Source organism: Neodiprion fabricii, chromosome 5, assembly GCF_021155785.1.
Source record: "Neodiprion fabricii isolate iyNeoFabr1 chromosome 5, iyNeoFabr1.1, whole genome shotgun sequence".
Classification (NCBI taxonomy): Eukaryota; Metazoa; Arthropoda; class Insecta; order Hymenoptera; family Diprionidae; genus Neodiprion; species Neodiprion fabricii.
In genome coordinates, this window is record NC_060243.1 from 28,852,908 (window position 1) to 28,876,321 (window position 23,414).

At 41.1% G+C, this 23,414-nt stretch overlaps 2 protein-coding genes across 5 annotated transcripts in view; one reads left to right on the top strand and one right to left on the bottom strand.

Moving 5' to 3' along the window:
* Positions 1–23,414, top strand: part of LOC124183332 (homeobox protein OTX1 B-like) — a 60,037-nt gene that overhangs the window by 20,177 nt on the left and 16,446 nt on the right. For 2 of the 3 annotated variants that reach the window (XR_006870964.1, XM_046571702.1), the window contains exon 2: positions 21,228–21,882. The exons of the other annotated variant lie outside the window; for it this stretch is intronic. Coding sequence is in view for 1 of the 2 variants with exons in the window: in XM_046571702.1 (XP_046427658.1) it covers positions 21,534–21,882 (349 nt within the window). In the remaining variant the exon portion in view is untranslated. The remainder of the gene's footprint in view (positions 1–21,227; positions 21,883–23,414) is intronic. 3 annotated transcript variants of the gene reach the window in all.
* The window catches only part of LOC124183339, a 45,198-nt gene that overhangs the window by 17,134 nt on the left and 4,650 nt on the right, over positions 1–23,414 (bottom strand). For both annotated transcript variants that reach the window (XR_006870966.1, XM_046571719.1), the window contains exon 2: positions 19,857–19,935. Coding sequence is in view for 1 of the 2 variants with exons in the window: in XM_046571719.1 (XP_046427675.1) it covers positions 19,857–19,935 (79 nt within the window). In the remaining variant the exon portion in view is untranslated. The remainder of the gene's footprint in view (positions 1–19,856; positions 19,936–23,414) is intronic.

Here is a 23,414-nt window from a genome sequence, read left to right on the forward strand (position 1 = left end):
GGTAACTTTCAATTTTCCGCGCGTGCATAATTCGTCCAGGCCTCGAGATAGCACGAAAACGGGTCCAGATGCACGCCCTTTGAAAACGCGGATGTCCTCTCTCGCTCTCCCGCTCTATTTTTCTCTCGGTTACGCGCGCGTATAGCGATTACGAATGACCGGCTCCATTCAGTCCAAGCCTCCTCGCCTTCTCCTCTTCGCCTCGTCGCAAAACCGGAGCGATTTGGCATGTGTGAAACGGCGTGTTATACCTACACGAGGTTGCGCGTGACGTACGTGCGTGTCCTCACGCATATACCCTCCTCTCTGTTTTCTCTATCTTTTTTTTTCCATCGTTTCCTCCTCATCCTCCATCTTTTTCTCATCCTCCCCTAGCCCCGCCGCGTTTGTATTTCGAACGGGTTTCGCACACACGCACGCAATCGCAATCCTGTTATACCTACACTCGGACATCCGACCACCTGGGTGCCAGGATATAACGCCGCACACATAGGCCTGACTAAACCCAAAGCGGTGAGATGCGGTCTGCGATAGCTGTGTCATTCGCCGCCGCAATCATGCGACAACTATTTTTCTTTTATGTACATATACATATATATTTTATTCAACCCTCACGCGTACGCTCTGTGATACGTTTACGAACGGATCGTGTAAAATGTAAAATATTTCTGTACGGAACTTCTTACACTGTATTAGAAGTTTTATTAGTATACGTAAGAGTGAATTCACACCATACGTTTACTGTCTATTCAATGTACGAACACAATAAATTTATTACAAAATTTGGTGAAATCAAATTACTATTTTTTTTTTTTTCTAGTCTTTTTCCTATAAATTTCAGACAAATGCATAGTTAATTTGCGTCGCTGCACTGAATTTGTAAATTTACGCCTCTTTTGTACGGTAAATGTTAAGTAAATTCACAATCATTTTTACACAGTGTACAGATACGTAAGTACATTTCTTACCAAAAGTAACGTTACTCCGGTTACCATTTTTTGTTTGTTCATTTATTAATTTATTTTTTTTTATTTTTTTTTATTTTTGTTTTTTTTTTTTTTTTTACTCTTCTCGGTCACTTTCCTTGGTAAAACAAAGAGGAACGAAAATTGGCTGTCGCCTGTAACGTAAAATGTTTTTAAATATCCTGCCGCGATTAATTTAACCTGACGATACTTCACTGCGATACGGATTATGCCTTACGGTGAACTAGACTCCGAGCTGCCTATAAAAGGCGTCCGCCCTCCATTCATAACTTTCGTCTATAATAAATCCTCCACGCCCTTAGAATCATCCGTAAACCAAGTCCCGCCAACCCCTGAGAACGCAACTTAGACTTTCCTTTCTTTTACCCCCTTTCTTTACCTCAGGTTGGACCGTTTTTCTTACAGAAATATATACGTGTACGTATTATGCGTATACAGGGTGTCCCAATTTTAAAGATGCGTTACGTTTTCAGCCGATCTGATCGTTCGATTGGACAATGCGTGGTGTAAAATTTTTACGATTACATGAAGAATTTTTTTTCACGCGGTCCAACATCGTAAGTTGTGATGTTGGGGAGGGTGGAGCAGTTTTTTTAAAAATGGAATCACACATTTTTGTTTCGACTCAAATATTCTTTATTCGAAAGTGTACAACTATTTCGGGGAAATTTTTTTTTTTATTTTTTTTAAAGTGAACAGTTCGCGAGATACAACAAGAAATCGAATTCCGCAAGACACGGGGATGTGGATTTAAAAAGATTACCCTTAAAATTGCTCTGCACGCATTACGAATTCTATTCGTCGTGTCTCAATCTCCCCGTGTCTTGCAGAATTCGATTTTTTGTCGTAACTCACGAGATATTCGCTTTGTAAAAAAAAAAAAAAATTTCCCCAAAAAGTTGTATATTTTCGAATGAAGAATATTTGAATTGAAACAAAAATGTATGAATTAGGTCTTTTGAATTGGGACGCCCTGTGTATACACATATATATCTCTGCCCCAGATACTCTTGATTAAAGTTAAAAAAACAACCTTTTTTTTTTTCCTTTCCGTACAAAAGCTCGACCCTGGGTATTTTTTCGGTTATACTTCGATCGGTTTGTTTTTTCATAAAATATCGCTCGGCTTTTGGGTCTTGATAAAAAGTTTGAAATACATCCTGACGAAATACCGCATGCATAATAAAAAATCACAAAGTACCTTGTATCAGAAATATTTCGTAAAGATTTGACGTCCGTTCTGACGGACATTTACGGAATATGGTCAAGTAAAAAAGCCCCGGCTGAGAGCTTGCGCGACATCGCAAAGAATTCGCAAGAATCTTTCGATCGTTATAAAAAATCGAAAAACGTTAAAATAAAAAAAAAAAAAAAAATAATAAAAAAGAACAAGAAACTATTTCCAATGCGATTAGTGCGAAACGAAATTTCTGACATTGAATTTCAATAAAATTATTATACAATTACAAGAGAAAAATAAATTAATTACCGTAGGTAACAAAATCCCGAGTCTCCGATCAGTTTTCATTTGTGAAGAAATTTCGGCTCCGCTCATCGTCGGCACGTTGAATCTTATCTCCCAACTGCAACCGGGGATAAATCTGGGAGCCTCTAATTGAATGACGCACAATTGTATAACCGATTAGAATCGCGGATGATCGGCGCGTTATCTCCAACGGTATATCTGTACAAAGCAATAAACGTCTGGTTAGCTGGTTATTACCCGCAGGAGGCGGCGAGAGCTTGGATCATCGAAGGGAGGCGCCGAAACACCCCAAAGCAAACGGACACGGACGCATTTCCGAAACCCCTGCGACGCGTGCGACGCGCGTTATCGAACCCCCGACATCCCTCCTAATCTCATACTCGGGTGATAATCTGAGTGCACGATACTCGATAAACCGAGTGCTTCGCGCGGGTTCCCGTGCAGTGGCGTAAAATTCGCTGATATATGGCGCTGCTTCTGCTCGTTCGTACGCCGGGGCGATATGTTGAAAGTTGAAAATCAACCGCGCATGCGCGAGTTTTATCGGCAGGCTGACCACCCCGAGTTTTCAACCGTCAAACCGTTTCTGACGGCGATGTAGTTGATACGAATTTTCGAGGTTAGAATCTCGAATAATTGAGGTAGCGACTCGGAAAGGTTTGGGAAGCATTTGTTGGTGGGTCGAAAAGTTGATTCTTCGAAGAACGATCGGAATTCAATGCTTACGCTCTTTGAAAATTCAAACGTACGCGTTTCGCTTGCATCGCGGACAAGAATATCGCTGCGGGAAGATTTCGCCGACCAATGAGATTTAATTATTTTGGCGCATGCGCGGTTGGTTTTCACGTTTTAAGAGATTGTCCCGGTATAATTGGCTACGTTTACTTTTGCAACTTTTGTCAAAAGATGAAGAAGAAGAAGAAGAACATTGAGAAAAATTTCATTTGTTACAGTAACTAGAAAAATTGAGTAAGACAGGTATCGTCGAATAAAACTGTTCGAATATTGTTGGAATTACGACAAACGAGGTACGCCTAAACATTTTGCGCTATCGTCGATCCTTTTTTGGTAATTGCAACGCAAAATCAGTTTGTGAGGCTTACTCTACTTTTTTAGTTCAACAAGGCTTTAACGTCAATTCATTCTTGCACGAGCATTAAATTTTCGCAACAGTTGCAAGAAAATATAGGTAACAGCGATCGTAACGAGAAAGAATAGCAACGGATAATAGACTTTCCGGTAACAGCTAGAAAGCTAATTTTCATTTTCTACCTAGAACTATATTCTCCGATTATGGTAAAAAATGAAAATAGTCAAGGACCGAGCGGTAACCGGAACTAAAAATTTCTCTCAGTGCCGAACTCTCCTCTCTTCAAAATCATTCTAAGAACGAGTCGGACGTAGTTAAACATATTAATTATCGAATTCCGGGTCGGTTGTCACCGGTTATTTGATAGGTGAAAATGACCGTCCGTTTCTTCCAATATCGTGGGTCCGCCGTCGGGGGGCGGACGAAGAGTGGATCGCGGCTTAGATATCGAAGTCTGTAGTCCAGGCCGACAGGTTGACGTGAGATTGAATCTGTCCCGAGACCCGGTAAACCTATTCCTCTATTCTCCTGACTCCGTCGGTCCATGCCCCACCACCCACACCCCCGAACCTCACTGCAGTCCGTAAGTCTGCACGGTGTCGAATGGTAAAAGCCTTTTTTATGGGTATGGGTGGCCAGATACGTATGCGACGGGACGGAACAACCGTGCACGATCGCTCCTGCGGCTATGGGGTGTCCCCTTTTAGTGCTCCGCACATCCGGCCTTCCCCTTCCGCCCCCTAATAAAAAATAAAATGAAAAAAAAAGAACAAAACAAAGTAATAAAAATAAAGGTTAAGACGCTGTAAAACTTTATTTCAATTCGCTCGTACAATCATCGATTCGTACTGAGTGTAGTGATTACATGGTGTGGTAATGGACGGATGATGGTTTTTTATGGGAATGGGATTGTCAGGGTACGGTAAGAAAAAGGAAAAAAGAAGGGAATTATACACTGAGAGAAATTTTTAGTTCCGGTCACCGCTCGGCCCTTGACTATTTTCATTTTTTTACCAGAATCGAAAAATATAGTTATAGGTAGAAAATGAAAATTAGTTTTCTAGCTGTTACCGGAAAGTCTGGTATCCGTTGCTATTCTTTCTCGTTACGATCGCTGTTGCTACATTTTCTTGCAACTGTTGCGAAAATTTAACGCTCGTGCAAGAATGAATTGACGTTAAAGCCTTGTTTAATTAAAAAAGTAGAGTAAACCTCAGAAACTGATTTTGCGTTGCAATTACCAAAAAAGGATCGACAATGGCGCAGAATGCTTACGCGTACCTCGTTTTTCGTAGTCCCAACGATATTCAAAAACTTTTCTCAGCGTAACTTCATCCGAAATACGCGCATCCTCGAATCTTCCGCGATACGTAAAACTCGGATGATACCTATACTTTCGTTTCACCCAGTACAGGTTCGAAAGTGTCTTACAGGCATAAAAGTCGATCTGTATCAAGGTATGATTCTCACGTGTGGGTGAGAAGCACGCGGTACGAGGTCGTTGTGTATAATATTCGGAAATACACAGGTATGCTGGAAGTGTGTGGGAACGAGAGGCCGGATCGTGGGGACCTTTATATCAACGGCCCGAACTGAGCAGAACGCTATTCGACTAACTCGGATATCTTTGAAATATCGCGTTTCAAATCTTCAACTTGTCAATCGAAACGTCAGCGCCGACTTTTTAACTTGTTCCTTTTACAGGACCAATCCTATAACAAACGCAGACATTCGTGAAGGCGCGCCCAAACCCATGGTTCGATTTACACGAAGTTACGACTCCGCGAAACCTGCACGTTTCAGACTCGCAAAATTTTCATTATTTTTCAACCGACAAAGTTATTTTACACGAGCTTTAAGGTTGTCATTATTTTATCATGGTTTTTATTTGTTTTTTTTTTTTTTGTCGCACTAATTGACCTGCTATTTAATCAGAAAAGAAATTCGAATCTCTCGCGATTGCCGGTTTTCATAACTCTGTAGTAAAGGGAAAAAGTACCGTGTATAGAAATTCCATATGCAAAACTCAGAAATACAATCATTGTATTCTATGTTTGGGACGAGCCTTCGATGAGCTTTAGGTGAAATTCTTCAAGAAAATCTAGAGTCAGGTATTATTAAACGCCTGAAGAGTCGTCAGCTTGAAAAGTTGAATCGAAATTCGTTAAATACTGCAAATGATTTCCCACGGAACATGACGAGATGACAGAATGTAATAAAGTGCAAATACTCGTCGGTGTTGGTAGGTCCGTTATGGACTATAGAATGGGTTCCTTTTCACCAAAAGCAACCGCACCGAAGGCTGTCAATGTGGTATTCAGCAAGTATTCGGTAACGATCGATGTTTGTCGAAAGGTGTTTGTTCAAAAACATGGATTCTAAGGTAATTGGGTGAACGCGTTTGAATGTAAGGTCCGGAGACGTGTCTCTGCAATAAGTGAAGGTTTCCAAGTGAGTTGTAAAAGCATGAAACGGGAAAATGATCGGAGTAAGTTTGAGCGAATCAATTTTCAGGCAATTTGCAAGCCCCGAGGAGAGGTGAAAGATAATGGGACAAGAAAAGGGAATTATGAGATTGCAATCAAGAGATAAGGTAAACAGTCCCGGACTCCACCGGATGTAACAGGGTGACCGTTACTACCCGAAACACTTAGACAAATGAAGTCCCCGACACATTTCGGATGAGTTCTATAGAGTTTCAGGATTTACGACTTCCCTGTTGAATGAAGTAAACGAGTACCCGATAATTACCGACCTTTTGGACGCCTCGCAAATTTACGCTTTGGTTCCTTTCCCCCCGGTGTGATTGGCCGGGATCAGACGGCACGGAAGATTAGGGCCCTTTGGCAGCGCGGGGCCAGTTTTAGCCAGGCTTAGCACAGTTATCCTTGTCTACGACGGCTTCCGTCGGTCCTCCTCGTAGCACCTGTGGATCCTCGAGTATAACAGACACGAGTAAAACCGAGTGTACGAAACTCCAAGACGAACGGAACGCTCGCCGCAGGTGTCGGTTCGGGGATGACGGTAAGAGAGAATGGCGCCCCTCGTCACTGTTTCCTTATTCCAGGTACCTTCGAAGCTTAACAAGGGATGCCGGTTACGCGCTAATTAGCAAAATTCATTCATGCCAGAGAGTCGTCGTTCGACAACCGGATCTCTCCGTCGCGACGACGAGCGTTGTTTACTTTAACCCATTTCCGTTTTCAAACGTAGCGTAGGAACTGTACTTTCTTTCGCTTTGCGAAACATCTTTCAATCGTGTTTCAGGCGATCAACGTCAATTCCGAGATTCATTTTACATTTCAACAAATTAGCCACGATATAATTGTCCGATGGGAATAGATGTGTACCAATGCATATCGTTACCTTTAAAGGCGTAGAGAAAAAATGTGTTAGAAAATTAATAAACAGCGCTTGGAAAGAACGATAGTTGTCCGTGAGATTGATTCAATTTCTTGACATCTCAAAGCGATTCATACCTACGCGGTGATACGAGATAATTGATCGTGAGATCGCAGCGGGCGTTTCCACGCGGTAAGAATAACTAGAAGCTGACCCATACAGTCGTATATTTATATAATACGTACTACTTATCTGCAGTATAGATTCGAAGGGTGGAAGAAAAAAAAAATAAAATAAAAAAATAACCGTAGAAATGGGAAGAATAAGGTGAGAGTAAAAAAATGTTGAAGAAAAAATGAAGGACGAGTGTATATATCGCCTTGGCTTGCCACGGGCCCCGGATCCCGATGATCGCGTCTAGCGATGCAATAGGGAACGCCGGAAGCCAAATTTGTCGAGCTTTCGAGGAATAATGGGACGTTAAGAATGGGCCTGGTATAGCGTTCGTCAGAGTGCGCGGGACAATGGCGGCATAGAAGAGAACTGGGAGCCCAAACGGGTGCGACAATGGCGGTGCTGACGTGTTTATATAGCTGCCTACCGTGGCTTCGGAGCCTTCGACGAGAGCGTGTAATTTAGTTATAGATCAGTTTGCTACAGTTTGCCATTTTTATTTGCTCGAGAATGGTTACAGCTATTCGTTGTTAAAAATTCACCTATGTTTACCCAGGTAAACGATGATCGACGAGGCACGCACAGCGTTTGTTTAGGGCGCCCGGTGATGCGCCCTAACCTTTTTCCCCGTTGCACTCCGAATCGAAACGTTTCTTCTCTCTCTTTTTTTTTTTTTTTTATTCGAGAAAAGTTTCGCCGGCACAAGGCATTGCTTATTCTTCCTCCACCGATCTACCTACGTCTTGCAGTTACCGGCTCCATCCGGACGTTTTTCAGGCGTGCCAGAAGCCCGGAATACGTAGGAATTCGCATCGTTCGTCGGAGAAGCACAGTTTCGTGGATATACCGGGTCAAAGTCGCGAGGTGGAGGAAACGAACTCCGCCATTACCGGCCGACTCGCATCGGCTGCTAGTCCGTTCTGTTTGTATCGTCGAAAGATCGTTCGGCGGTAGTTTTCCGCTTGAAAATCTACGACGCCTTTGCAAACGCACCAAAAGAGAAGATGTACAACATAGAATAGAACGCATTCCGGAATAATTACAATATCGTATTGCAGCAAAGTATACATCTGCATAGCTACGACTGTATCCTAGTCTTGCTATAAGCTATTGCCGGTAAAAAGCTATTTCTACTAGTTTTGTTACTTCCTGTCGACGTGCCATAAAAAATAGTAACGTTTCGCAGAATTCCGGTAAAATGCTATACCTACGTCTTTTCTCTCGGTGCAGTTACGACAGTATTCCGAGAATATCACCTTGCGCTGATCGGCTGCCAATAACAATCTAAGACGGTATAATCCGCGAGTGTACGTAGCGATGATGCCAACAGCAAAATTGACAGGTTGAAACTTGGAGAGAAAATTCAAAACGGCTCAATTTACCGGTTTCTATTCACGCGGCTTGTCATTCCTCGGCTCTTTATTTGCTGACACAAGTATAAAGCGCTGTCGGTGTTCCTCGGACAAGCGTTAGGTAGCCACATAATGCGTTAAGTAAGTAGTTGTACAAGAATAATCAGCCCCGGACGCCGACGAAGCAGCACCTATGCCCGTGCTAGGCCATAACACCGCTAATCCCAAATCTGCGACATCTCTAAGGACGGATATACCTCGGACTGGCACAGTCCGGCAAGGTTTGCTCGGGTTTTGAGTCTGCACGTAAACGGGATGCACGCGCGAAGAAGGACGCGTGTAGGCATATACACAGGTGTCTACAAGCGAACTCGTCGAGAGCCCCGTTCAACGTCGGATTAACCAATTTAACTATTAAGCCCGGGTTAAGCCAGGATTTGTGGCTTAGAGCTCTGATGGTGTTTGCGCCGAGTGTACGCCAGCCATTAGATTCAACCGTTTCGAAGCTTCGCTCGGGGATGCACCCGCAGGTAGCCGGCGAATTACATTCCGTGGCTGCAGCCTTGCAGGCCTTCGTTTCAGGCCGTACCTGTTTTCCCCAAGCTTGCGGCGCAACCAACTACGTCACAAGTCGCGCACCTAAATCATCCAGAAGCACTGCTGAACCGATTCCATGACACCGAGGAGAAAGTCACGCGCGATTAAGCCGAGACTCTAATCCGGTAGCCATCCGCGTCGATGTACCTGGAACGCCAAGCCGTGGAACTCGAGAGATTACGACCTGCGTTTTTGTTACAATTCCATGAACTCCGTGATAAGCGGTTAATGCGGCGTCGAATTACGGTGCAGTCGGATTCTTGGCAGATTCATTTATACCATCGTTATGGTCGAGAAGACAGTGGGATTCCGTAGAGCTGAGCAGTTTGACGACCTTACGTTGGTACTGTGAAAGCTTTTGAGACCACCCCGGAAACCCAGCCGTTTTCAGCCCCACGGTATTGTAATGGAGAAAAGGCGTTCTTGCGGCGAGTCTGGAACGCAGTCCGTAACCCAATAGCATGCTAGTTCACTCTGTCGTATAAAAGCAATTTGCTAACGATACTCTCCACGCCCATTATCGCCTCGTCGTTCAAGGTCACCACAAAAACTCCCCCGCATCGTAAATTTGAGAGTGTATTCGGAGCCGGCCTGGCGTGTTTTGGTCGCTGACCCCGAACCCTCCTCGTGTCACAACTGTGCCAGTCTGATTGCGCCACGTGGCAGAATTCTTGTCCATTATGAGAAGACAATGGAACTTGAACATGTTTTCGCTTCGCGGTTGGACTCCAATTTTTTTTTTCTTTTTCCCCATCGTCGTGCGCAAAATTCGATTTCGTTCGCAAAGTGCCACTTTTCCATACGCTGATAAGACCGTGCGGGAATGTAAAAGAATGTACAAGGATAGTGAAGATGTGCCACCCGAAATGCACGCCGCAGCAAAACAAATCGTCTTAAATTCGCTGCCACACATTTCAAAGCAAAAATATACAATGGTATATAATGAATTTAAAAAATGGCGCTGCACAAATAATACGAAATCATTCGCAGAATCTGTTTTATTAGTGTATTTTAATGAAACCAGATAGTCTTTGAAACATATGCCTTTCAAATTTGTCAACTGTCAAGTTACGATTGATATCCAAATTTAAAGTAACGTGTAGAAATGAAATTTTCGCACTCGTTTAATAAGTTAATAATATTTTTTTAATTCACTTTTTTGTGAACTTTTTATAATAACTATATGAGTCGAACTTTGCGCACGCTGAGCTGTGTAGATTTACCCAAACTCGCTCTTTTGTTTATTTTTTACTTTCTGCTCTTTCTCGCACTCATCAACTCCGCTCGTGCGCAAATCACCTACTTTACGGACTAATATCGGAATGTACTGTTTCCTTTTCGGTTCAGTATGCCAAATGCGATGAACCGCTAGAAAACTATCGATCATTCTTTTATTACCGACAAACGGAACCAGTTTAATTTCTGATGCATACCCTTCGGCTGTATTTATTACTCCGATTTCTGACTAGACGACTCGTTTTGGAGTATTGATGTTCAACGCTTTCACCCCGCGTTTTGTAAAGGTGAAAATAATCCCTATAACGGAACTATTGTACGGAGACAATGCAAATTGTCCGAATTCCAAGAGCCATAAAAGCAAAGAAATCGGATGACCCGGTATTAAGTTATTGCACGGTTACGAATTTATTGTTACCATCCTCGCGCGGTAAGAGAAATAGAAAAAATATTTGTCCATTAGTTTCAGTTGTGAGACAGTACGAAAAATAAGTGAATCACATTTCCGTTACAATGACGATTTATAAAATTTCTTAAGGGGTTATCTGGGTCTTGTGTTTTCAAAACATCCATTTTTTCTATAATTTTTTTTTTTTTTTTTTTCTCAAACATAACAAAACAATTATTCTAATCAAACTTAAGATACACGAGAGAGCAATATTTGAATTGGTTTTCAAAGATCCGGTATTTCCGCAATGAAAACGAAACTCCGGCTAGCTTAATCTGGGATTGAAAGAAAGAGAAAAAAAAAACAAGTATTTTCTGTCAGTGTGTGAGTATAGCTAGTGAATGACGAGGGACTTTTTTTTTTTTTTTTATTCCATCACAACTTATCTTACAAGCCAATACATGGTGTAAATACCGAAAATCGTAATTTAAAAAAAAAAAAAAAAAAAAAAAAAAAAAGCTCTGACAAAAATTTAAATTTCAATTATTTAAAACAATTCTTCGTTCACTTACTAGCTATGCTCACCTACTAACAGAATATATTTGATTTTTTTATTTCAGATAAGGATATCAGGAGTTAATCGTGTCCGACGCGGAAATACTGGGTCTTCGCAAAACCAATTTGGGACGACTGAATTTTCGACATTTTTGGATAAAATTTCTTACGAAATATACCTCAAAACATTGTTCTCCCTTACATACTTTAAGTTCGATTGAAATAATTCTTCTATTGTATTAAAAAAAAAAAAAAAAAAAAAGAAGAAATTATAAAATAAACGGATGTTTTCGAATGTTCAAGAACCACGTACGTCCTCATCCCCTCAATCCTCATATAATATTTTCATCAAGCGGATATCGTCGAGATTCCGGGAACGCGTCGCCCAGAGCTGCAGCATGAAATCCACATTGGTTTCCAAAAAAAAAAAAATAAAAAAGAAAAACAGGATGCTCATCCGTCGAGAACTCACCGCGCGTGTTTTTTTTTTTATCTTCTTCTTTCGTTTTTTTTCCCAGAGGAGAAAAATCCCGACGATGAATCGAACAGGAAAGTGCCGCCTTCGGCGATTGTCTAGTGTGTGTGTTTTTTTTTTTTTTTTTTCTATTTATTCATTTATTTTTTTCTTACATCTAATTTCGTATCCCTAGATGAGAAGATCTTTTTTCACGAGGGTTTCGAACGCGACGTAAAACAAACCGCTGCCGGTAGTCGGCGTATGTGCGGAAAAAATTCCGACATTCGTATATATATATATATATATATACACACACAAGCCGTGGACAATATGAGATGTACTGTTATGGCCCGACTCGTTTCTAAGGTGACAAACGAATAATTCAGATCGGTGGTGTAGGGTATACGGGTGTCAGGATAGCCGCGAGGCCGCAGGATCATCCTTTATTCGTTCGTAATTTTTCATTTTCTCCACCGAGGGCCGTATCTCCCGGCACGCCGGTTTTGCGAAAAACGACGAGAATTATACCGGTACGAATACAGGGTCCTCGCATCCGTTCGCACAAGCGTTGATCCTCCCGCAGTGCCGCTTATACGGTGAAAAGCACGCGGTCGAGTTGCATCGCGAGAGTAAAAAACGCTCCGCTCGACGCCCACGCACACAGAAAAAGCGAACGTGACCATGCGGGTTTTACACGCGGAATAGCGCGTGAGGTAAAGAGAAAGATGAACGAAGGTGTGCGTGTGGGTGTTTGCGTTTGTGTGCGAACGCATCGCACCAGCAGCAACCCTGTTGGCCCTGTAATGATGATCTACGGGCCGCTACCGCGCACCGCTTTCTATAAGCCTCCTAATTTCTACGCTATAAATTTGTCCGTCACCCAGCTATTCCCTGACTCCGACGCCATTGTAAAGGTCCCACCGTCCGCGCGCACGTGTGTGTGCGTGTGTGTGTTTAAAATATTTTTATACGCACATATGGGTGCATATTAATTCGATTCGTTCGTTACGAGGGTCCGGAGATTCCTCATTTTCGAAACGGGCGGCAGCACCTTCTTCGGATTCTGATCGCCTGCCTCCGGAGACCAGAGAAATGATATCCGAGAGTTCCGCGCGCTCCTCTCTCTCTCTCTCTCTCTCTCTCTCCCTCTCTCTCGCTTCGGAAGCAATAACCTCCTCGAAAATAGTGGAACAGGTCCGCGTGCATGTTTTACTCCGAGGAAGGAGAGGGAGGAGGAGGAGGAGGAGGAGGAGGCCGCAACTCCGATCGATAAAACCCTCGTCATGTTCCTCCGAGGACTTGGTGGAGGTGGCGCCACGATATAATGTGGAGGGAAAACGTCGCCGCCTATTGGCCACGAACTCACGGAGGGCGGCTCGATTAACCAACACTGGTACGGAAACCCGGAGAGAGGGAGAGAGAGAGAGAGAGAGAGAGTGAGGGAGAGGATGCCGCGCAAACGCTGCAGGACAGACCTGATCGCTTCTGCTCATGACTCGCCGACAGCCACCGATCTGCACCGCCTGACTATCGGCTATGGATTTTCTCCCGCATCTATGTGCGAACGATTTTTTTACGCGTTAGGTATAGGCACAAAATTTGTAACGATGTACCTGATCCAGGCCGCTTACAACTATGCAAGTTTCGTCAATGTAACAGCATGGGATTGTAGGGGAGGTGGATTTGGTACCGCGCTGAGAAAAATGTCATTTGTTGTGGTAAGTGGAAAAATTGAGTAAAACAGGTATCGTTGGAAAAAACTGTTTGAATATTGTTCGAATTACGAAAAACGAGGTACGCCTAAACATTTTGCGCTATCGTCGATACTTTTTTGGTTATTGAAACGCAAAATCTGCTTGTGAAGTTTACTCTACTTTTTTAGATAAACAAGGCTTTAACGTTAATTTATCGTTGCACGAGCGTCAAATTTTTGCAACGGTTGCAATAAAATATAGCAACAAATGTAGCGATTTGTATCCTAAATAGCCCTGAAAGAATCGAGCTCGTTCGAAAATCGTGAAACGTTGATGCGTTTGGTCAGAAACCTTTGTTTAAACTACTTACCCTGCTCTATTAAAGAATTCGTCATTGTCGAGAAGCTTGTTCGATGTTCGTAATGACCGTATGAATACCACGATGTATCCACCGAGGATATATACGCCTTCGACTAACCGGATCGCACTGCGGGATGAACATGAAAAGCACGGGGTTTATACCGACTTTAGCCCATTGAAACTGGTTCCAAGAAGAACGCAAATTATTGTTCAGTTACTCGTAAAATTTACATACCAAAGGAATTCTTCTTGGACCGATACTCACTCCAAGTTCCCGTATTCGACACTGACATTATCTGAAATTACTCTCTAACTTAACTAAATTCAAGTGTTCTTCCCTCGGACCCTTTTCATTGAAACAAAAACAATTCCTTCGGTAGATATTAGCCTGTGGGATAGTCGATAGAGTGGTAAAATCCAACCTTTACATTCGGTCGCAATTTACTTACTTGTATACCTACGTATGTATACGCGGTATGATTTACACGCAGCTAGCCGAGGGGTGGAAAGACAAGAAGAGCTCAGGTATAACAGGAAATTGCAACGTCGGTTTCTACGTAGTTACTTACGTAACTACTCAATTTTATTTCACACACCTTGAAGACCTTTGAACAAACTATAAGCGACAATGAGATTTGCGGTGGTGCCAAACGTATCGCCGATTACCCCCGATCGTCAGTTTTTCCCCGAAGAACTCGGTGTTACCATTAAACGGTAAAGTAAACAGACGGACAATGCCGAGAGATAAAAGCAGAGCCATAAATGTGGTTAACATTCTAATTATTCGTAGACGTCAATGTAAACCTTGAGTTTTATGGCTTTCGAAGACAGTCCCAGACATCCGGTGAGTTTATTATTATAGGCTGACATAGGCTTGGCAGGATATCGTTGGCGACAATTAAAGCCCCGTCGTTGGCTACGAGCCTTAATGACCTATCCAAAAATCGACGATACACATCGGCCTGTCAGTTTCGTGAACCTTGTAAATCATTTCCACAGTGCGAACAATCCTCCACGTCCAATATGCTGTCCAGACAATCACTACGTACTACTAGGTATAACACCGTTTTCATTCGACCAATAAATCTTGCACTGCGACCAGTGAAGTGGAAGATGAACTTAGTTCTTGACCTCCGTGTGTTGAAAGGGGTGGGTTCTTGGATACGAAGGTCGCAAGGACGCGGAAAGCCTGTTTGGGTATTCGAAATTCCGAGCTCTGCTTTAGCCTCAATTGTTTTTTCTCAAATCAGTATCTCAAAAGTTGAAAGTTTACGATTTTTTATTTATTTGTTTATTTATTTTTTGTTTCCAATTCCACTTTACAGATAAACTTTCGTTCTCACCGACAATAAGTAACATTCCGCGGCAAAAACAAAAATAAAATTAAAACGCACGCGTTTCATTCGCGATTGTTTCTTTGGCCGTTCGAAAAAAATTCAATTCACCCATCGTGAATCGAACCGGGTTCCAACAGGAGGTTAGATAATGTTGAACCTGGTTCTGAACTTAATCCGACATATATTCGTCATTGTGGATTTGCAAACAGAGATATCTTGAAGACGCGTGCAATCATCCTAAATGCAGTTAGCCGATCGGCTCACATTCTCGTTCCTCGTATACGGAGGATAAAAAGTTTCTCAATTATTTGCCGGTTATATTTAATCGGTGAAAAAAAAAATAATATATATATATATATATTTCCCTAGCGTGTTTTTCAGTTGAATGTGATCAAAGGCGTTCAAAATATCATCGTGACATGACTAACCATTTTTGTTCTACCTATGGCGAGTTTTTTTTTTGATTAGAAAGTCTGACTGACTCGTCAATCAAAGATGAATTATAAAGAATATTTTTCCGCAGACTTTGAGGATAATAATTCGAGTTACGGGTAAAGGTGAAAAAAAACTGAAATTACCGATTCATAGAAGGATCAGAATATCGAATTTTCACGGACGCGAAAATCTTATTCGTAGAATTTAGAGTTGTGGAAAGTTTAAGTACAGAAAATAGAAAGTATTCAAAGTCGAAATACGGAATGGTCGAAACGTAGAACAGCAATATCAAAAATCTATATAAATATTTTATATTATCGAGAGGAATGCTGACGATTCTACAATGATAGAAATTTTTACTTTCGGTCATCGTTCAGTCCTCAACTATTTTCATTTTTTACCACAATCGAAAAATATAGTTCTATATAATTTTTTTTTTTTTTCTTTATATCGAATATTTCAAACATTTTTTTCAACGATACCTGTTTTACTGAATTTTTCTAGTTACTACAGCTGATGAAATTTTTCTCAGTGTATGTTTCGGCATTCTACGTTGTGACCTTTCTACTCTTTCACCCCCCCATACTTCGTCTTTGAAGATTTTGAAATTCCATAAATTGAGTTTCCGCTTGTTTGAAAATTCGACATTCCAGCCCTTCAATTTTTTAATCTTTCGACGTCAATTAGTACAGCCATCGGTATATAATACGCGTACGATAATAAAAGAGAAATAATCGCCGATGCAGCTGGTCCCCGCATAGGGAGGACACGCGTGCAGCAGCGTGATGTTAAAAACCGGAAAAGCCTGAATCCTTTTAGCGGGTGCTTCTCGGCCTGTGGCTAGATAGAAAAGGAGAGAAGGTTGGGGGGAGGAGAGAAGTATGGGGGCTCAATTATCAACGCCGATTACGACGTTGCGTACCTAACACGCGATAATTGATACGCTTAATTGGAACATCGGGACGCGCATTCGAATTCCGGTAAGTAAATCGCTCAATTTCATCCCAGCCGAAAGGAAGATGGATCGTCGAATGACCTTGGAACGTATCCTCGCGCAGATGACTCGGAAGTCGGAAGCGGGGAACCGTTAAACGTGAATTTAGCGCCGTCAGTTCCTCGTCCGCAACCTGCACTCGACGTATCCCGATGGACCCCCGTCTATTCCTAGTTTGTTTAACCGTTTAGCACCTCGTGCCGTCAGGCGGGATATTCGGTTCCCCGTATAAGCCGTTTTTAAAGACTTCGCGTCCGGCTTACACAACGAGCCGTCACGCGTCTCTTTTCCCCAGAGACTTGACTCGGCCCTTTTTTCCGCCCTCTCATCTATCACCCTATCTCTCTCTCTCTCCCTCTTTCACCTTCCGTCCGACTATCGTCGTCGTCCACTTGCCGAGGAAGGATTCGATCGAAGGCTCGTGTCCTGTCCGATGACCGCGTCGGCACCTCTGAAAGTGGGCTGGACATTTTGAATGGGTCGGCCATTCGTATCAACAACCCCCCCAGTAAGCTGGCCCAAATCCCCACCACCAGCGCCTCTTCCGCAGCAGGGTAAAGGGTCCGTAAGGCATATTAGGACCCAAGAAGTGGGGGTGAAGATTAGTTAGGCTTTAGGCCAAACAGCGCAAGGTGCTCGGCTAGGAAACAAGTTTCCAGTCGTGCAGTTCCTTGCGGACTCCTGTGACGTCGGTGCGTTCGTGGAGTTGATTTGTCATCGAGACATCTTTCGCTATCGCGCGATTTACAGTGGACACTATTTAACAAAAGTGATTGTTACTTTACAGTGCTGTGTGAATAGTGGACCCAATCGTATGGTGTGATACCTTCGTGTGTTTTGTGCCTTTTTCTGGACATGCCCAGGGATATATTTTCAACGAGTTGTAAAATAATCTAGCACCGTGAGTTAATTTTATTATCATCATTTTCGATAAAAATATAACGTTTCATCCCATAATTTACGATAATCACTTTCGAATCGATTACGCTTGATCGTACAACAACGCTCGTAATGAAAATTTCTTCTTTGCTCGGTGGGGGAGAAATTTTTTCCACCTTGCGTGAAAAGCCGCGGCTACTTTGAAAGAAAAAAAAAAAAAAAAAAAAGAAAAGAAAGTCAATGGTAATATTTCGCATTGTCCTTTCCGTTGGTAGCAGGGAGCTGCCAGGAATGCGTTACCTTCAAAATCTCACGTTCCGACGGCCGAACAATTGTTCAGCAACGTTGCCTCGCCTCGGCGAAACTCTGCCAAAGAATTTTCACCCTGATACAAAAACATATTTCGTTTTCTTTCGAAGCTCATAAATGTTCTTGGTGATTTTTACCGAAATATCTTGAGGAAAAATAAGTAAATTCAAAGAAAAACCTGTGCAAGTCATGTGTCAAATTTGTCACGTGGAACCGTCCACCGGTAGAAAAGTAAACAAAACGTATGAAGACGCGCGCGCCACCTTGCGGTGAGTAAGCCAAACGTCAAATCGAACGATACAGATAATGCGAACTTTAACAACGCGGGAAAAGCTTACAAACGAGAAACGTACAATTAAAATATTTTCACGTTGTTTATAGAAAAAAACAAAAATTGCCAAGAATAAAATAGTTTATGAAAAACGTATAACCGAGGCTTTACTTTATCGTATTTTCACCAAGTGCTACCGAACAATTCATTGTTTCGACAATAACGTTTGTATAGTCAAAAATTAAACAGATTGAATAAACAAATAACAATCCGAACGATAATCATATAAATTGCGTTCACACGCTACAGGATGTAAACATTCGTTCGTGACTTGGGTATTTTTTTACTTTTCGTCCTACATATCTATAGCAACTAAATTTCAAATTGCAAGTATAATATGTTTGAAATAATTTGATAAAGTTTATCTGAAAACACCGAACCGCGGCTCATCCATATTTTTCTCACCGCGGATTTATTCATTCACATTATTGCGGTTCCTCATTCGTTTTGCCCGCGTATCTAGTCCTGCGGAAAGTAATTAATTGAACCTTCTCTGTCACGGTAAATGTACCTATTGAAATTGAAGTTTAACGCTGCGGTGAAACATCATCCGTCTACCATTCGCTGACAAGTCCTAACTAATTACAGTATCGATTCGCGGGTGTTGGATTAGGGTTAAAAACTTCGCAATCGCTGGCAGCGCCTGCATTCTTGTTTTTTTTTTTTTTTTTTTTTTAATCTAGATTTTAAACTTACTCACGAATTATTATTTATTTATATATATATATGTGTGTGTATAAGCTGCGGGTGTTTCTCCGCGGCTTCGCCTAAACCATTTGGCGCTAATCAATTTTCCTTTCCGACAAACAAATAAACCGAAATCAATTCGATGCGGCACGTGAATTCGTTCCACCGATTTCATCATGTTCTAGCTGTACGAATATCGATGTATCCGAATGTGAATGTCATGACTGTATGCTCATAAATAATAATTGCTAACGTCGACGGACTTACGGTTAATAAATTCACCACAAGCGACCGGCCGACAAGGTAATTGAAAATTTTAACGTTAATTGGTCGAATGCTCACGTGCAGTTATAAGCATTGAAAAACCCTTCTTTATAGGATTCTGATTGAATATATATATATATATATATATATATATATATATATATATATATATATATTATACTCCTAAAGGGAAGTATACTCCTGAAGGGATTTTTTAATTGCCGCCTTCGTTCGGACAGAATCACTCTCGAGATCAATTTGAAAAATTTCATATTCAAGGCTAAGTTTCTAATGCAATGGAAAGAATGGATATTTGAAAAAAACATCGAGAAGAAAAAGGTATTGTTTTTTTAACGTAGTTTTAAGGAAAAAAATATACGGTATCATAAAAACTAGCAGAAACGAAAATGGTCAATATTTTTTCGCCTCCTGAATATACGCCATTTTTTGTTTGGAAAAATTAAATGTTACATTAATCTCTGTCAAATTACTCTCAGCATGCTATGCAAAAAGTGCTTGATTTTAATCAAAACTTTATTGATTTTCATCGTAAGATGTGTTTTTGAAATATTCATTAGGGTTATAATTGAATTCCATTGAAAAAAATAATAATAATAATAATAACAATTAAACTAATGAATAGAATCGATTGTATTCTTAGCGACTCGACCGATCCTGTTCATTCGATCAAATCGATCTATCTCTTTAGAAATTAAACTACAGAAACAGTGAAATGAATTTGATTCGCCGAAAAAGAGCTTAAATCCTTAATTTTAGCAAGACTTACGAATATTCCAGTCGAGAAAAAAAATTTCTTGCGCTTTCACAAATATAATAATATGTACAAGAGAAATCGTAATGTTGGTTTCAATAAAAAAAATATTACGATTGTTGAATACTCACGTCAGATTTCAAATAGATTTCGATCCGCGATGAGGTCTGCAGTCCGTGACAATCGTGTTTTATTATCTTCCGGCTCAAGCTGCAAGAGACAAAGTTATTCAAATCCCAGTTATTTCACCAGTAATATATTTAAAAAAAAATTATTCAACTGCAGTATAATTGAATCAGCGAAATGTTACGTTCAAGGTGCACCAGGTCATGGAAATTTTTTTTTTTTTTTTTTTTCAATCGAGTATAAAACAAATTCGCGCTGAAAATCACAGACAAATTGGACTGTCGGAAATGTTTCCGCGATCCCCTTATGCAGATATAAATATTTAAACGTTATTTTTTTGGAAATTTAATAAATCATTGCCTCTCAGTTAGAAATAATGCACTAATGTTTTTTAATATAACCAAACATATATAGAACTAAAAAAATAAAAGAAAAATAGTTTAAAACATTTCTCTTTTCTTAGGAACTCACATTGGAATAAATTTTCATGAAACTTATAAATTAAATTGAAATTTTTCGAATTATTCATCAAAAACTGTTAAAATTAGTATGCATTGAAGTTTGACGATGAATATCTTTTAAACGCTTAACTTAATCGACAAATCATAAGACACCATTTTTGTAGAGCAGTTAATTTCCTACAAAAGTATGAGTTGTGCAATTCATCAAAATTTTTTGTAAGCGAGTTAAAAAATTCATAAGCAAAACAGAAATTTCTCTTAAAATAATCAAACTTTAAGCTTTGATATCTTTGAAACGGTAAGGTTTACGAAAAAATTGTAAGAGACCTTTTTTGTAGAGCGTTCGATTTCCTACAAGAATATGAGGGGAGATATTTTTTAACGAACAGTTGTCAAAGAGATATGAATTTTTGTTTCTAATACTCAGGAAAAAATGCAAAATTGCAAAGCGGAGGACCTTGTTATCAAAATTAAAAGCTCATATTTAGTGAGAATTCTTTAGAAGTATCTAGCAACCGATTTTCAGAGTATAAAGTAAAAAAAAATACTCATTTTTTTTGGCCCATCCTAATATATATATATATATATATATATATATATATATATATATCCTGATTTTGCGTTGCAATTAGCAAGAAAGGATCGACAATAGCGCAAAATGGTTAGGCGTACCTCGTTTTTCGTAATTCCAAGAATATTCGAACTGTATTTTCAACGATACCTGTTTTACTCAATTTTTCTAGCTACTAAAACAAATGAAATCTTTCTCAGTGCAAAATTTTCTCCTAAATCCAATGATATATATATATATATATCTGTATATTAACACCGTTGTTACATCGATAAGCTGAATGAAATCAAAAAAAAAAAAATTTCTGTCAACCCCGTTTAAAACTGCAATATTTCTCGACGAAGGTGGATAGCTACGGGCCTTATTGCCCGGGCAAGGGGGCCGGCGAGGACGAGGAGGAAGAGGACGCAGAGGGCGAAGAAACCTGCGGAGACGGGACAGAACCTCAACGTCAGGGTGAGGAGAACCCGAATCGGCAGCGTCAAAACTACGGCGACAAAAACCGCGCCAACGGGTGGTGGCCGAACGAACCGCGAAAAGACGCCGTCATAGATCGCAATCATAAGCCGCCGATAAGAAACAACAACGAGGAACGTCGCAACAAGGGAGCCGCAGCGGTGGCGGGGGACCTGGCGTGCCTGGCTGGCTATATGGCGGGATATTTGAAGGCGGCGGGGGCGTCTTGCGCCCCCAACGGAAGCCCTCAATATCACCCCCATAGCCACCCAGGTATGGCCGGTCCTCCGCATCAAGCTCCTCCGCACCCCTTCACGCTTGGGCCTCATCCACATTCACTGCCCCACGTACACTCCCTTCCCCATTCTCATTCCCATCCGCATCCGCATCCCCACCCCCACCCCCATCAACACCAACACCCCCACCCACACCCACACCCACACCAGCATCAACATCAGCACCAAATACCGCACGCACATCCTCACGGTCACGGTCATCCTCACCCACTGGATCACGGACTGGTTGCTACCGCGTTCCCGCAAGGTGAGTCAATCCGCATTTTTATACAATGATTGCGAGGGAAAGAATATTGTTAAAATCGACCAAATGTGTCGTCACGGACGGTGAAGTAAATATTTGTTTATGTCGATTGAAGATTTTTTGGAAGAACAAAACGCTTTGTGGAAATAGACTGACACGTTGTTGGTTCGAGATCTGTTGGTCTGACAAATCGTCTCCCGTTGGCTTTGATTACCGAATATCTTGGAAGGTGAAATCGTAGGAAATCGAAGGGAATTATCGGGAATCGCGTGAAATCGTTGATATCTTGAAACGCCGAAAAGATTCGACGAAACTTGCTGTTGTTTTTCCAAATACTAGGAAATATGGTGTCCAATGCGATGTGTACATTCTTCAAATATTAGGTACTTGTGGTTTAAACCGGCTGTTCGTCATTTTTAACTCGATTAGAGAGAAGAGAACTCGACGTAGTTGATAAAAATCGAGAGGCAGACGAAAAATATGATGGATTTTCAAATTGTTTATTCCGAATTTTGCTAGGAACACTTGAAATTTACTTCTTGACCGTGCACCTAATTTGTCAGGCCATTGGTCAAAGTCACACTAAAAATGAATGCATCGAAGAATCACTGAACCAAGCAAATTGCGGATCACCAAAAAATCATGCATACTTTTACAGAAGAATAATCAGGCCCGTATGAAAAATGTTATTCTGTTCAAAAGTTTCAACAACTTTTAGAAATTGAATAGTCAAATTTTTGATGAATACCTGCAAAACGTGTAAATTCATATGCGTGTACAAATTTTCGTACGATTATGATAATTTTGCCTCCGGTAATATATCTGGAAATTAATTCCGTCACTAACACGTATATCGTAGGTACGTGAACGCTTTTCTAAACAGCGATTACATTGCTTGATCTCTTTTGTTGTACAACTACTACAAAAGCGAGTAAAACATCTTCGGAGTGAAGAACGATAGAGGTTCATTAGCCCTTTCGGAATGAGATTTTAAACTCGTTTTATGCCTTTCAACCGAAACGCGTTATTTATTTATTTATTTTATCTTACAAAAAAATAGGCAAGACCGTACAAGTGTTCCTAGTTTATTTCATTGAATCGAGATGTCAGGAACGTGCCAAGTTTAGTCTGATTGATGAACCGTGAATTACATGTAGACGGTACGAAAAGTACCTGCGTAAAGTTGAGAAAAGTAACACGGAAACTTGACGGTCGTATTTTTGTCCATCGTAACGACGACGAGTATGTACTTTAAATTAGCGTTTCAGGACTTCAGCTCTGAGCATAGGTGAGATAAAGTATCTTCTTCGGTATTATCCAAAGGAATTTGCGTAGCCAGCAGCAACACGCTGTCACATTATTGTTATGAACCCAATTGAAATCACACGATGCTCCGAGTATCGCACCAACTTATGCAAACACACACACACACAATACGCCCGTGCCTATTTGCCTGCCGTATTGATCACCCCGTGCGAATCGATGCATCGACTGAAGCCGTAGATAACCGGGTAGCGCCGGGGCTTCTCGGTACC